Source organism: Clarias gariepinus, chromosome 16 (genome assembly GCF_024256425.1).
Source record: "Clarias gariepinus isolate MV-2021 ecotype Netherlands chromosome 16, CGAR_prim_01v2, whole genome shotgun sequence".
NCBI lineage: Eukaryota > Metazoa > Chordata > Actinopteri > Siluriformes > Clariidae > Clarias > Clarias gariepinus.
This window is the reverse complement of record NC_071115.1, coordinates 5,865,722-5,879,898: the sequence shown is the minus strand read 5'-3', so window position 1 is coordinate 5,879,898 and position 14,177 is coordinate 5,865,722. Positions and strand designations below refer to the sequence as shown.

The window sequence follows — 14,177 nt, the reverse complement described above, 5'->3', positions numbered from 1 at the left end:
TTTAAACTTCTGGCTACAGCGATAAAGCAGAGGGCTGCTTCTCTGAATAAATTATTTTCTTCTTCTTTCTTTTGTTTTTGAATCTCTGTGTTTATCTTTATGTTTTCTGTATTATTCTATTTTTTGTATTTCTTCCTTTCCTTAAACAAAAATATTTAAACAAGTAGAGAGAAAGGAAAAAAAGAAAGAATGAAAAAATAAAGAAAGAAGAGACAAGGAAAACATGGACTCAAGGAAAAAACAAAGAGAGAGAGATAAAGAAAGAAAGAAAGAAAGAAAGAAAGAAGTAAATAAAAAAAGAAAGAAGACACGAGGAAAATGTGTGTGAAAAGAAGTTTAGTTGACTTTAAGTAGCATATGCTTTAACAGCACCCCCTATGGGTGTGGAGGTTTTATAACACCAATGGCTCTTAATTAACACCAATACCTTACATAACTGCTAAAAAAGCAGATAATAAAATAAAAAGATGTAGTTATTTTTAATTAGCCATCTACATGCTGCATGTAACTTTTATTGTAACACAACTTTTACTGTGTTAGTGGCTTGTCATAATCATGGTTATCTTTTAAAATCCCCTAATGATTTTACAAACAGTGATCATGGCTTTAAACTCCTCTGTCTGGGCGAATCAGGATAAGACTCAGTAAAACCCGAACAAGCCGAGCATCCAGACGCAGACGATTGCTTTTTAATTACGCTTGTAATCGTATCCAGCCTTCTGCACCTCTGGAAGTCCGTACTCCCACGAGAGACTGATATTAAAAACTGGAGAGAGAGAAAAAAAAAGGACTAAAACTGATTTCATCAAAAAATCCTCTCCAACTAAATCCCACACACATTCCCCCGGGTGCAGAGAGAGCAAACGTTCTAATAAGGCTCCCGCCCCTGCCTGTGTGTGCCAACGCTGGATTATTGGATATTAATATGCACTGGACGCTCGTCACGGCGGATTCAGAATAGCATCCTTTGTTTGCACATCGATATTAGACTCGCCAGATTTAATCATGGTGGTAAACAATGAAAATGGCAAAAAAGAGAGAGAGAGAAAGAAATAGAGAGGAAGAAAGATAAAGAATAAAGAGAGAAGAAGATTGAGAGGGAGGATAAGAGAAAGAAATAATATTTATCAAAACATCTTCTTTTGACTTTATAGTTCATAGCAAAGTTACAGTGTGGACTCAGGAGTGCTGAACTTCCATCAAACCCTCATCAACTCCACCGCTGTCCCACTCATGCTACCTTTACCTCTATGTACAGGAATGAACAAATAACACCACTTACAGAAGAACACGCATTGATCCAATCTCTAGATTAATTTTTTTATATATATATATATATATATATATATATATATATATATATTTTTTTTTTTTTTTTTTTTTTTTTTTTTTGTTTATTTTTTTTTTTTTTTTTTTTTAGAAAGCTTTCTAGATTTAAACAGGAAGTGTGCATCGAAACATGACAGGAAACCAAATCCAAACTTCCAATTTTACTCCAGCTCAAAAAACAAAAAAAGACCTGAATATGGTCTAGACTTATAGACTTCCCTTTTTCTTTTCCTAAAAAAGAAGAAAAGGAAAGGAATAAAGAAAAAATATCTAGACTTAAAAAATAGTTATGGATTAAATTGCTTTTTTTTTTTGCTAAAAATTAAGAAATATTAGGGTGAAGAAAAACAATTAATGTAAGAAAGAAGGAAAGAAAGAAAAAAAGATACTGTAAGTAGGCATTTAAAAAGAAACAAAGAAAGAAAAAAAACAAAGGAATTAAGAATATTTTGGCAGAAAAAAATATTTAAGGATTAAGTCCCTATTTAAAAAAAAGAAAGAATGAAAAAGAAAGCAGAATTAGAATTAAAAATTAACAAGCTTTAAAAAAAAGAGAAAAAAAATACAGAATATAAATAAATAAATAAAGAATTTAGGCAGATAAAGTAATTAAGGATTAAATACCTATAAAGAAAATGAAAGAAAGAAAGAAAGAAAGAAAGAAAGAAAGAAAGAAGAAAAGTAATTGTAGGTGGGCAATTAGCTAAGGATTAGTAAGCTTTAAAGAAAAAAAGAAGGAATTAAATCAAATAAATAATAGTTTAGTTCTATGTCTGTGGATGTTAGCCAAAAATAGAGAGAAAACAAGAAGAATAGAAAGGTTAATTTTTACAATAATAAAGTATATTGTTGAAGTATCTGTTCTTTACCTAAGTATTTACATTCTTTTTACTTTTACTCCACTACAGTTTTAAAGCAATGTATTGTAATTTCTCAGACACTGGATTGTGTGACACCGGTTGTTCCTTCTCACTTATTTATCAGGATAAAAAGCACATTTTATTCGGGCTGATTTGCTTTCACCTTTTGGTTTCACACATTAGCAGTTTCTACCCACAAACACAGAACGTTATTATTACAAGATCATTGCAACAGCCTACAAAACTTATCGCCTGGAAATAACAACTTAAAAGAGTCAGTCATTTTTAAATGCTTTCCCTGGCTGCCTCTGTACCTCTCTGTTAAAGCTGAACTAACACATAGAGCTCATTTTTATTATTAGCAAAAAATCTAATGTTAGCTTCCAGCAGCAAAATATTTCTTTGTGAATGTGTTTTCCATGAATCTATCTTTACCATGATTATATTCTGCGCATGGCTAGTTACTGTACATATAGCTGCATCATTAGCGGGCAAGGTGTTTGTGCTATAATGCAACCAAATACTGTACAACAATGGCAACGCAGACTGGTGCTACTAATCAACTGAAGTTAAATCCATATAACTGTTTCCTCTTTGTTTGCAGTGTTTAAAACTTAACAGCCGAACACTCTCACGGGGTGAAACATTCCATTCAATGTTAACTCTTGGACTTGGAGCTGATAAAATCTTTTTGCCAGCAACAGTGGATGCTAGAACAGTTAGCAGATGGAGTGGAGATCCACTTTACCTAGAGGAACGGAGAGTAGTTTTTCCATGAATTCGATAAATCTTAAAAAGGAAAAGTTGCCTGTTCTCAAACACAAAAAAACACATGCAGTTATACTACAGACTCTCAGATCGTTCTAATACTCATTAAACAGACTTAGCCTACGGTATATTGCGTTGTTCAATGGGAATGAAGGTGTAAAAGCAATTAACATTTACAGAGGACTTCACGGTGATGAGACTCTTTGCAGCAGTAAAACATTCAACAAAGTGGAACGTCTGATCCTTGAAAATCAACAGATAACTTGACACCATCTTACGGAAAAGACGCTTATTCAGAACACAATTATGTTGTACCTATATTATATTGTGTTCTGTTATTCTGTACAATTCCTGTATATAAAAATATTCTGAGTAAAATTCCCTTTTGTACTCGAACACCCCTTGTACATGCAAAACGTGTTAAATACAGGTAACAACTTAAAACTAAATTTCTGCCCTCTCAGCTTTCTTAAAGTACATTTTAAACTGGAATATAATTATTGGAATACTTATTTCTGTTTCATTTTTGCATTCGTGTCTGACTCCATGTAACACGTTTTGCTCAACACTTTTTTGGGGAAAAAATTGTCCCTGAACACATTCAACCCTACTGTTTAAATGTTTTAATTTCCTAAAGATTTTCTTTCCTAATAATAGTAATAATAAAAAAAAAACTGTTTTTTTTTTTTTGCAGAATTTTACAAAAGAGACTTTTGTCTGAGATGAACGTATACATTTTCGAAGTCATTAATTGCATGTTTAATTCGGTGTTGAAAACACATGTATATGTGTGTGTGTGTGTGTGTGAGAGAGAGAGAGAGACACACACACATATAAATATCTTTAATAGAAATCCGATAGCATTCATCACTGACTTCAGTAAAAGTTTTTTTTTTTTTTTATCGGAATGTGAAACGCTAGTCTGCCTGTTGCATACACAATTACACTTCTGCCATCGCTAATCATGGTTAATGGCTCTATTCTACACAGCAGTATATTATAGCACCATTGTAAACAATGACTAAAGCAAAACACATAAGCTGTTAAAGCAGCACCTTAAAACATCACTTAGCGTGCCCTTAATCATTTATTATATGACTCTTTGTGTTATTACCGGTCATTACTGTGCCATAGTGTTGAGTCAGGATGAGCAAAGTAGTTGTGTTTTTTTTCTTTCTCGCAGAGCTGTCAAGCTGTCGCTCGTCCCTCGCAGGTGTGCTTCGGGTCACGCTGCCTGTCGAGGTGACCTTCAGCAGTTTACGCTTGAGGAAAGAACAACCTGAAATATCCAGAGAAACTATATGCTATGCATATGAGGAGCTAAATCAGCAAAAAGTGGCTAAAAGTAGCACACACACAATGCAGCCTACAATGATAAACAGTGTGATAAATGCTTGAGAAATGCTTTTCTATATGAATGCATGGGAAGATGTGTGCTAGAAGAAAGATACTGTCAGATATAGGGAGAAATACACATTACCATGGGCACCCAAGGTTCATTTATGATCCTGGTCCGATCCCACAGGAAAGCCAATATGGCACACCAAGCAGAAAAGGTCAATGCAAAGCACCATAACACCCAGTGCACCACAGCCTACTTTGTATGGGACCGAGCACTCAAAGGCCGTTGATTCTGCCTCCAAACTCCCCAAATTCCAATCCCATGGTATACCCCGGACAACAGTTCCAATCCACAGAGGCCGCACACCTTAACCACACAGCACCCAAAGAAGCTGTTGCCAACATCCAGGTGCCAGGCACAACAGCACACTTTGGGGGGTTTTGTGAAATCATGTCTCGAGGTGCCAGATCTGCCCTGGTGGCACAAAGGAAACATAGACAATACTGGGAATAATAATTTGCATTGTAACATTATTGGTGATTGGTGTGTGTGTCTATAGTCATGTGTGTAGTTGCTATAATGTAAGTCAGAACAGAAACCTAATGTTATTTTGCCGAAATTTTACAATTGTAAAAAAAAAAAAGGATAAAATGATAAAAGAGTGTTCTTGAATGAATAAAAAGTCTGAACCAAACACAATGGTCTAGCTAGATGGGTAGACAGACATCCAATATTATATCCTTATGTATACTGCATAAGAATGGATGAATGGAAAGAAAGTTGGATTGACACATGGATGAAGTAGATGTTTGGACACAAGGATACATAATATGGGTAGATTTAACAGATGAAGGAATAGATTAATTCTTATGGCTGATGACCATAAGGATGTGAAGATTTTTGTAGATGTACAACATCTATTTTAAAGATGAATGGATGGATGGATGGCTTTTTATTGATAATAGGTGAATAGATTACAAAAAGGATGGGTAGATATTTTGGACTGACTTATTTAAATGAAGATGCCTGGACTGATGGACACAATGATTGGTAGAATGGGTGGATGGATATAAGAGTTGGTAGAATTGGATGCAGGTTGTGTGGAAAGGTAGATGATGGATGAACCTAAGGACCAACAGATTTTATGCCTGGGTTAATAGATTGATGGATGGAGACTTGGATGGGTAGAACTGGGTGGATTTGTTAATATAGATGGATGGAAGTATTTTAATAAAGATGGATGGGATAGTTACATAGATGGACACAAGGATATGTAGAAGAGTAGATTAGTTCTGAATCGATGGATGGATGGATTCAGGATCATCCAGGATGATGGAAGGACCCGGAAGGTTGTGCGTTTGTAAGCTATCTACAGTATATGAGAAAGGCTGCAGGGGCGAGGAGGAGGAGGAGGATCGTCAGCAAACACACTATGCCGCAGGTCCATGCGGATGCGTTCGGTAAACCGATCGATGCTGAGCGATCCTGGCAAATGCTGCTTCAGCAGAAAAACGGATATGGAACCGAGTGGAATTATTCGATTGAAAGCAATTGACAGTTTCGCGTGGCCCTTCTCTCCATTTCCAATTTCTCTCTCCTCTCACTGGTCCTCTCAGTCGCCGTGTTGATTTGGTTAGGTGTGCTGTGTTACCCCAAATCATCTGACTTGGTTACATGGAGATTGAATTTTTCATCACTGCAATGTTCTCAAATGCATGTGCGTCACTTTTCCAGAGTAAAGCTAAACTTCAGCCCTGTTTGAGCTCAGTGTGCTGTGCTCCTACTTAGTCTCCTAATTAGGGTCTTATTTGGAAAAAGATCATAGAATTGCTTGCACACAAAAAAATCCCTTATGGTACGATCGTCTGATTCCGACAAAAACTGTTTGCAAAAAGGCAGGCAACAGGTACGTCCACTTGTGATCTATCGATTTTTCCATTTGGTACCAACAGGTGATGAAGGCCAGTGTATTTTAAATGCAAAGTATTATAAAAGTCAAATTTTGTATATCAATAAGCTTTTTGTGTCCTCTGCTGACCAAATTGCTCTTTGCCCTTCCATAATAAAACTTGTAGCAGAAAGTAATGTGACAATTTGAACCAAACATGTTACCCAGCATGGAGCGCTGAGAATGAATAGCTCACGCACATCATGTGGACTGCAATAGAAGTGAGGCCAAAGACCCCATTTTCAAGAGGACCAAGGGTAAATTCCCTTGACATAATGATCTGAGGAGGAACAGAATAAACCTATTAAATTATAATTCCTATTAAAGAGGTTAAGAGAACTGGTTTATACTGGTTTTGACCTGAAATGTTGTAGTATATTATTATACTGTATATTATATATATTAGTTATAAGGATATTTGAGTACATTTTCTACTCGAAAGCACGACCCTTTAACGTCCTCATATATACTTTGTACCATCTAACCGTTATATGCTATATCCTTTTGAAAAATGTATTGAACTTAACCTAATTGCACCATCTCTACCAATCGGTTGAGGTCTGCTTCTGTATGCTGAAAAAAAATCCATTAGATGTTGCCGTGTCTTTAAATAGTTTATATTTTCACTTGACACATCACACAAGAACGTTAAACATTAAATGTTAAAAGGAACAGCCTCGGCCGGGATCGTCTTTCACGGATGCACAGCTTTCATTAAAATGTCTGCACCGTTCGAATGGTTTACTGCGGCTAAATGTCTCATCACCGTACTGTGCTTGTAGTCTTCTGTGAATGTCAATCGCCTGTTTTACGGCTTCATTTACTGGAAATTTCATCTCAATGCTTAATTATGGTGGATTATGGCTAATTTTTTGATCGCTGTTTACAGCCAAGCGGATTAAGAACTAAGAAGAGTTACAGCACTCTCATGCGCCCACGAGTATTAGCCTCATGTTGTTAGAAAGAACTGACACTGGAGACCCGTTTGTCAGTTAAGAAAATAAGAATTTAAAATGTTTTTAATTTAGTAAAGTATGTAAGGGGCACCAGGGGGTTTGAATCTCGCCTCCAGTCCTTGCATGTTCTCTCTTTGCTTGGTTGCTTTCCAAAGATCTAGACTTGTGGTGTAGGTTGATTGTCGTTTCCAATTTGCTCATAGTGTGTGTGTGTGTGTGTGTGTGTGTATGAGTTCTCGCACCCTGCAATGTACTGACGCCCCCATCCAGGATGTACCTTACCCTGTGCCTTGGGATAAGCCCCATCATAAAATAAAGACCCGGTGATTGTCAAAGCCCAAACCGCTACACCACTGTTTATTACTGACCGATTCATCCACCATATGCGTTCCACTACAGCCACTGGTCCATGTGCCAAACCTCCATATGTGAGCAAACCTGTGGGAAAATGATTCAGCAAGCACCTTATTCCCCCAACCACACACACACACACACACACACACACACACACACACACACACACACACACACAGGTGTCGACCTGTGAGATGGGTCAAGATAAACCTCACTAATCAAGCCAACCATTTGCAATGCTAATACTATGTGTGTGTGTGTGTGTGTGTGTGTGTGTGTGTAAGAGAGAGAGAGAGAGAACTTTCCATTCATTTAATCCCAAAACAAACTGCTTAAAAGTTTGAGCAAGTGCCATATAAGAGAGAGTGCCACACACACACACACACACACACACACACATATGCATTGGTGAGTTAAATGGCTGGCTTGATTAGTGAGGTTTATCTTGACCCATCTCACAGGTCAACACCTGTGTGTGTGTGTGTGTGTGTGTGTGTGTGTGTGTGTGTGTGAGAGAGAGAAAGAACTTTCCATTCATTTAATCCCAAAACACACAAACGGCTTAAAAGTTTGAGCAAGACTAAGCGCTGTATAAGAGAGAGCACACACACACACACACTCTCTCTCACACACACACAGACAGGCAGAGGTGTTGACCTGTGAGATGGGTCAAGATAAACCTCACTAATCAAGCCAGCCATTTAGCTCACCAATGCAAATGTGTGTGTGTGTGTGTGTGTGTGTGTGTGTGCGCGTGCGTGTGTGTGTGTGTGCTCTCCATTCATTTAATCCCAACACACACTCACAAACTGCTTAAAAGTTTTAGTAAGAAGAAGTGCCATATACTGTAAGAAAGGGTGCCCCACGCGCGCGCACACACACGAGCGCGTGGCACGCGCGCACACACACATACGCACGCGCACACGCTGCTGTACTTCACACCTCAGCCCACACGGATCACCCTGGCATGTGGGAGAACTCTTCAGACACAGCTCTTAATTAGACAGAAAACAGAGGTCAGAATGAGCCACTAAACACACACACACACACACACACACACACAGACTTTTTTCCCTCTAAAGTCATTCAAAGTTTCCTCTAAAAATAAAAGAAAATAACAGGAAATTAACAGAAATAAAATGCTCGAATCCCAGACTTTAAAAGTTCATTATGTTTCTCCTCCAAATTAAAAGCATTCGTCCGCCTACGTGTACATATTTATGCCCTCCGCAGCTCAGACTTTCATTTGCCAAACAGATTACAGAAATCCTCGGCAATTTCCCGATGCCGGAATCAAATGCTCAAACAAATCCGTGCTTATTAAATCTGATCTGCGCTTAAATCCTCCGCTCCTCTTCCTGCTAGCGCTGACTGTCATCTCACATCTCATACCTACTGTCTCTCTCTCTCTCTCTGCCTCCGTGTGTGTGTGTGTGTGTAGCTGGATTTCATACTATCAGGTCCCCGGGGTGTAAATGTGATCCCTTGTGAATTGAAAAGCTCTGTCTGGAAGCATTTCAATGAAGGCATTTTGGTACTGAATGTGATTTCTAATGATTTGTAATGGAGGTGTTATTAAACCTTGTTCACGCCTTTTTTTTTTTTTTTTTTTTTTACTTAGTGGAAAAAGAAAATGTAATAACTGTGACTTTAACTGTCTTTGCATCTATCTGTCATGAGAGCACACAACCAGAACAGCTTTTAAAATCAGTTCTTAATATAGTTTTTAATCATTCCTTTGGATACAAGATTTATTTTATTTTTTAACGTTCATTTTAATTAAATATTTAGGTGGCATGCGGTTATAGGAAAACAGTAACAGTTGTGTTTTATTCCAGTTTTACGCACTTTTATTTCATTTATAGTTTCATATAATGTTTGCTAATCACATGGAATAAGATTCATCACAAAAAAAAAGACTAAAAAAAAATAAAAGAAGCCCTTAGCACTGTCGGCTTGTACCTCAAGGGTCCAGGTTCGATTCCCATCTCTCACCAGTCTGTGAATGAGTGTGTCCTGTGATGGATTGGCACCCCATCCAGGGTTGTACCCCGCCTCGTGCCCTAAGGCTCCTGGGATAGGCTCCAGGACTCTCGTGACCCTGGATACAGGATAAAGCGATATAGACGATGACTGAGTAAGTGAAAAATAGGAATTACGCTAAAAAAATTAGGAATTAAAAGTGATTTTAAAAAATGGCAAAAAAAACACAGAGCCTGTATTCACATTACCAGATTGAAGTGACTGAATTCAGTTTTTTTACTCTAATGTGACACAGATGTGAATTTTTTTAGGGCTGTCTAAACACACAAATGTAATGTTGTTCATGCAGTATGTGGTACTAAATCTTGATCATGTGACTTGATTGAGAATGGGCACATACTGTAGGAATTCACATGACTTTTTTGTCTCTGCACATGGGGATATCAGAACAGTACTATCAATAACTGACAAATCAGCTAAAGTGAGGTGTCTGGGTTTCTTCCTTTTTCTGGATCTCAACAAATACAGCTGACTAACTGCTTGCCGTCCTCCGGAGCAAAACCCCAGAGCCTTGTTTTGCTAAAATCGCATCTGTTGTTTGAAATGAATGAGCGTTCACACGGATACTGTACGTGACATGTTTTTACCCACATGGCGCAAACAAAGCTACACATTCTGTTTCAGAGGACAGAAATGTCTACTGTACATTAGACTTCTAATGTCACATTAGATGAAACTAACTTCTAACCTTGCAAATGTCATGTAAATCCATTCTACACCAAAAAATTGGAATTGAGCAACGTGGCTTATAATATAGTATTAACATAGCCAAAAATACCACGTGCCACTGTGAAAGTTCTAGCCTGGTACTACAGGGTGGGTGTTATAGTGATTCATCTTCACTGGCTTATTGTAGAGACGGATGTGCCGTTATGAGAAATTAACCAACTTTAGGGAAGTCGTTGTAACCCTTTTCCTATGACAGCATGCCAACAAAGTATTTAATTTCTACTAGAAATGTAACAAATTTACCTAAATAGCATGTAAAGCTTGTTTAGTTCTTAATTCACTGATTGATCATTAGCTGAGATGAGTAAATTAGCACTGCAAAGCCGGACCAGCCGTCCAAATTGCTTGTAATAACAACCGTCTATTTATAATACAACAATTGTTAGATTTAAAATGTGTTTATCAATGACTTTTGTAGACACAGTAGAAAACACTTTCTAGATAGATAGATAGATAGATAGATAGATAGATAGATAGATAGATAGATAGAGTGCTTTATAACTCCCAAAGGATTTCTGGTTAACTATACAGTAAGTCCCCTACATACGAACATTTGAGTTACAAACTTTCAAACATGGTAAAAAAGATGTAAATAGTTCAACAATCGGAGTGATTCTAAAGAACACTGTGCTGTAATATACTGTGTAAAGCCAATCATGTACTTGGATATTGTTTGTTGGACTTCCGAACAAATTGGAAGACTAATCTCTAAGAATGGAACTCGTTCGTATGTAGGGGACTTACCATACTTGTTTGATCAGTTTTTTTTTTAAAGCTGAATTTAAATCAGGCATATTTTAACTCAGCCTCTTTCTGCTTTTCCTGTCTCCTCTCTCACTCTACCCATCCCTCTACTCAGGTGAGAGCAAGTGCCATCGCTCAGGACGCTGACCAGAACTATGACTACGCCTCCAACAGCGTCATCCTGCACCTAGACGCTGGAGACGAAGTCTACATCAAACTGGACGGAGGCAAAGCCCACGGCGGCAACAACAACAAATACAGCACTTTCTCCGGTTTCATCCTCTACGCTGACTGAACTGCACCGCTCGAGGAGATGAGGAAGAAGATGATAAGACAGAGAAAGACCAGGGCTTTATCATCCAAGCGCTTTGTTTTCACTTCACAGGATCTTCATGTCGCTTCAATCATCTTTTTTTTTCTCGCTTTGTTTGATTGCAAACTCTAGTAGGAGACTCTCAGTGGACAGAGGCTGTATTTCTGCTCTATGAATCACCTTAATGACAAAAAAGTAAGGAAAAATGAAAGCGGTGAAAAAAGAGACCTTTTCTTTCTTTTTTCGAGATTCCTGGAGGACTTTCGAGTGGCGGACCTCTTTATTTTTTATTTTTTCCTCATTGTCACCTACGTCTTTCCATCACATCTCATCTTCCGTCCACAGATATTTATCTATGAGATACAAGAATGATCCGAGATGTCTGTCCCTCATGGAGAAAGAGAAAATTAAATATTTTTTTGAAGGCTTGCTTTATTGACTAAGGGATCGTTTGAGATTGAGTTTAGCCTAGTTAAAATCCCATTTCAGATTATTGAAAAAGCTTGTGCGTATTGAAAATTTGTGCCATCCTTAGCGCTTTTTTTGTCTTTTACCTCCCGTTCTTGAACGACTAAAGCTCGGCTGTTGGTGGTTGTTTGTTTTTTTGTGCTGTGTCTGTCACCCCCTGAAAGACCGTTGTCCATTAAGGAACACAAAGGACGATTGGTTTCTAAAAGTTGTTCATCCTTATTCATTTGTTTTTATCCAGGAGTTAGCAGAGTATTTCATGTCTTCCAAGACTCCAGGCCCAAATCATAAAAAAAAAAATTAAAAAATTTTTTATCTCCCAGCATGTCCGTCTATTATAGAAACAGCACAGTTTAACCAGGGGCTCTCAACATTCTTACTGTTCAAATAAAATATGAATATAGTAAACATTTAATTCACAAACAAGATGTTTACATATTATGTACATATTGTGATTGATTGCATTCTGGATATTTATTGGTGCCATAGAAAATTTGCTCATAAAAAAGTCCATTATATTAGGCTTAGTGCGATATAACAATTCAATCATTTCTATGCAATCATATACATAATCTGAAGTAGAATGATGCTGGAAACATGAATACTATACAAAATATACACTGCATGGCCATAAAAAAAGTTAACATTTTGGACGGATCAAATTATTGTTCTGCATCAAGCAAAGAAAACAACTAAAGATATTTGAAATTACTGGAATAGCGTTGGATCAAGAATAGCGTTTATCAAAAACTGGAAGGATAGTGCTGAACCTGTGAAGTTTCATGGTAAAAATCAGAGCTATGTTTAGTATAGAAAGTCAGAACATTTCCATTCACACACACACAATGTAATGACTGGGACTAAACAGCTGTGTGGCCATGAGAAATCCACTCATCAGGTAAAAAGCCTTCAGTTTGTTATGAAGCATAAAGATTGTAAAGGGTCGTGTGATCTGATGAGTCCAGATTGATCCTATTTCAAAGCGATGTGTGCGTCAGGGTAAGAAGGGAAGCTCATGAAGCGATGCAACCATCATGCATAGTGTTCACTGTACAAGCCTCTGGAGACAGTGTTATGATCTGGGGTTGCTTCAGTCGCTCAGGTCTAGACTCAGCAACGGTATGTGACAATAAAATGAAGTCAGCTGACGACCTGAATGTACTGAATGACCAGGTTCTCACATCTACGGAGTTTTTCTTCCATGATGGCACGGCCATATTCCAGCACTCAGATTGTAAAGGAGTGGCTCTGGGAGCATGAGGAATCATTTTCACACATGAACTGGTCACCACAAGGGGTGCTGTAATCAAATTAATTTTTTTGGTCAGTCAGTGAAGATTTATGTAATTAAGTAAACATAAATGATAGTCAATAATTAGAAGACATGATGATCAGTTAATTGAGAAAAATTCAATAACAATATTTTTAGATCTTAAAAAATACATCAAGGGCTTTGATGAAACTTGATCTTGGACGCAGAAATATTGTACCTTGTTTATTTATTTATGTATTTATTTTCATAGACCCTTTTTGAATTTGGTCAGGACGAACACTTGGGGCAGCAACAGATTTCAATTATATTAAAAATGCAATATGTAAAAAAAAAAAAAAAAAAGATCATCACATGATTGTTTGTAGGTATATGATAATGGTGGATTTTAATTGAAAAAAAAAAAAAAACTGTAACACAATCAGAAAGAGTCCTATTTCTATGTAACAGACCCCCAGGGTTCTCTGGACCCCACTTTAAGAGTCAATCAAGAGATCAGGCTTAAATGTGCCATGGTATTATACAGTGGGGCAAAAAAAGTATTTATTCATTCACCAATTGTGCAAGTTCTCCCACTTAAAAAGATGAGAGAGGCCTGTAAGTATTTATCATAGGTATACCTCAACTATGAGAGACAAAATAAGAAAAAAAATCCCATTGTAATTTCAAAGAATTGTATGTATATTTTGGCACTTACAGTAGATAAAATGGTTCTCTATTCAATTTACAGAGAATATTGCTAGCTGATTGACAACACAACATAAAGAACCACCAAGACGCGTTTTTTACATTAAATACTTCTGTAGCTCATGATTGCTTCACTCTAATGGCTTCTTTTATTTATTCACTCATTTTTTAGATTTTGTTTGAGCATAAACACTTCTTCAGGGTACAGACGAGTACTAATATTGCAGTGACGCATGGTTGCACATTTACACATTGTAAATGGTTCTAGTATTCAAAATTGGTTCTACAGAAAATCTTTTTCATTTTTTTATAGGAAAAATCCCTACAGTTTCTACATACTAGAGAACTATCAATGAGCCTTTGTCT

At 37.2% G+C, this 14,177-nt stretch overlaps 1 protein-coding gene across 1 annotated transcript in view; it reads left to right on the top strand.

The window, feature by feature from the left end:
* The window catches only part of LOC128544363 (C1q-related factor), a 43,081-nt gene extending 31,166 nt beyond the window's left edge, over positions 1-11,915 (top strand). Inside the window, exon 2 of the mRNA XM_053514404.1 lies at positions 11,189-11,915. Coding sequence (XP_053370379.1) covers positions 11,189-11,368 — 180 coding nt within the window. The 3' untranslated portion in view covers positions 11,369-11,915. The remainder of the gene's footprint in view (positions 1-11,188) is intronic.
* Positions 11,916-14,177: the final 2,262 nt, after the last annotated feature.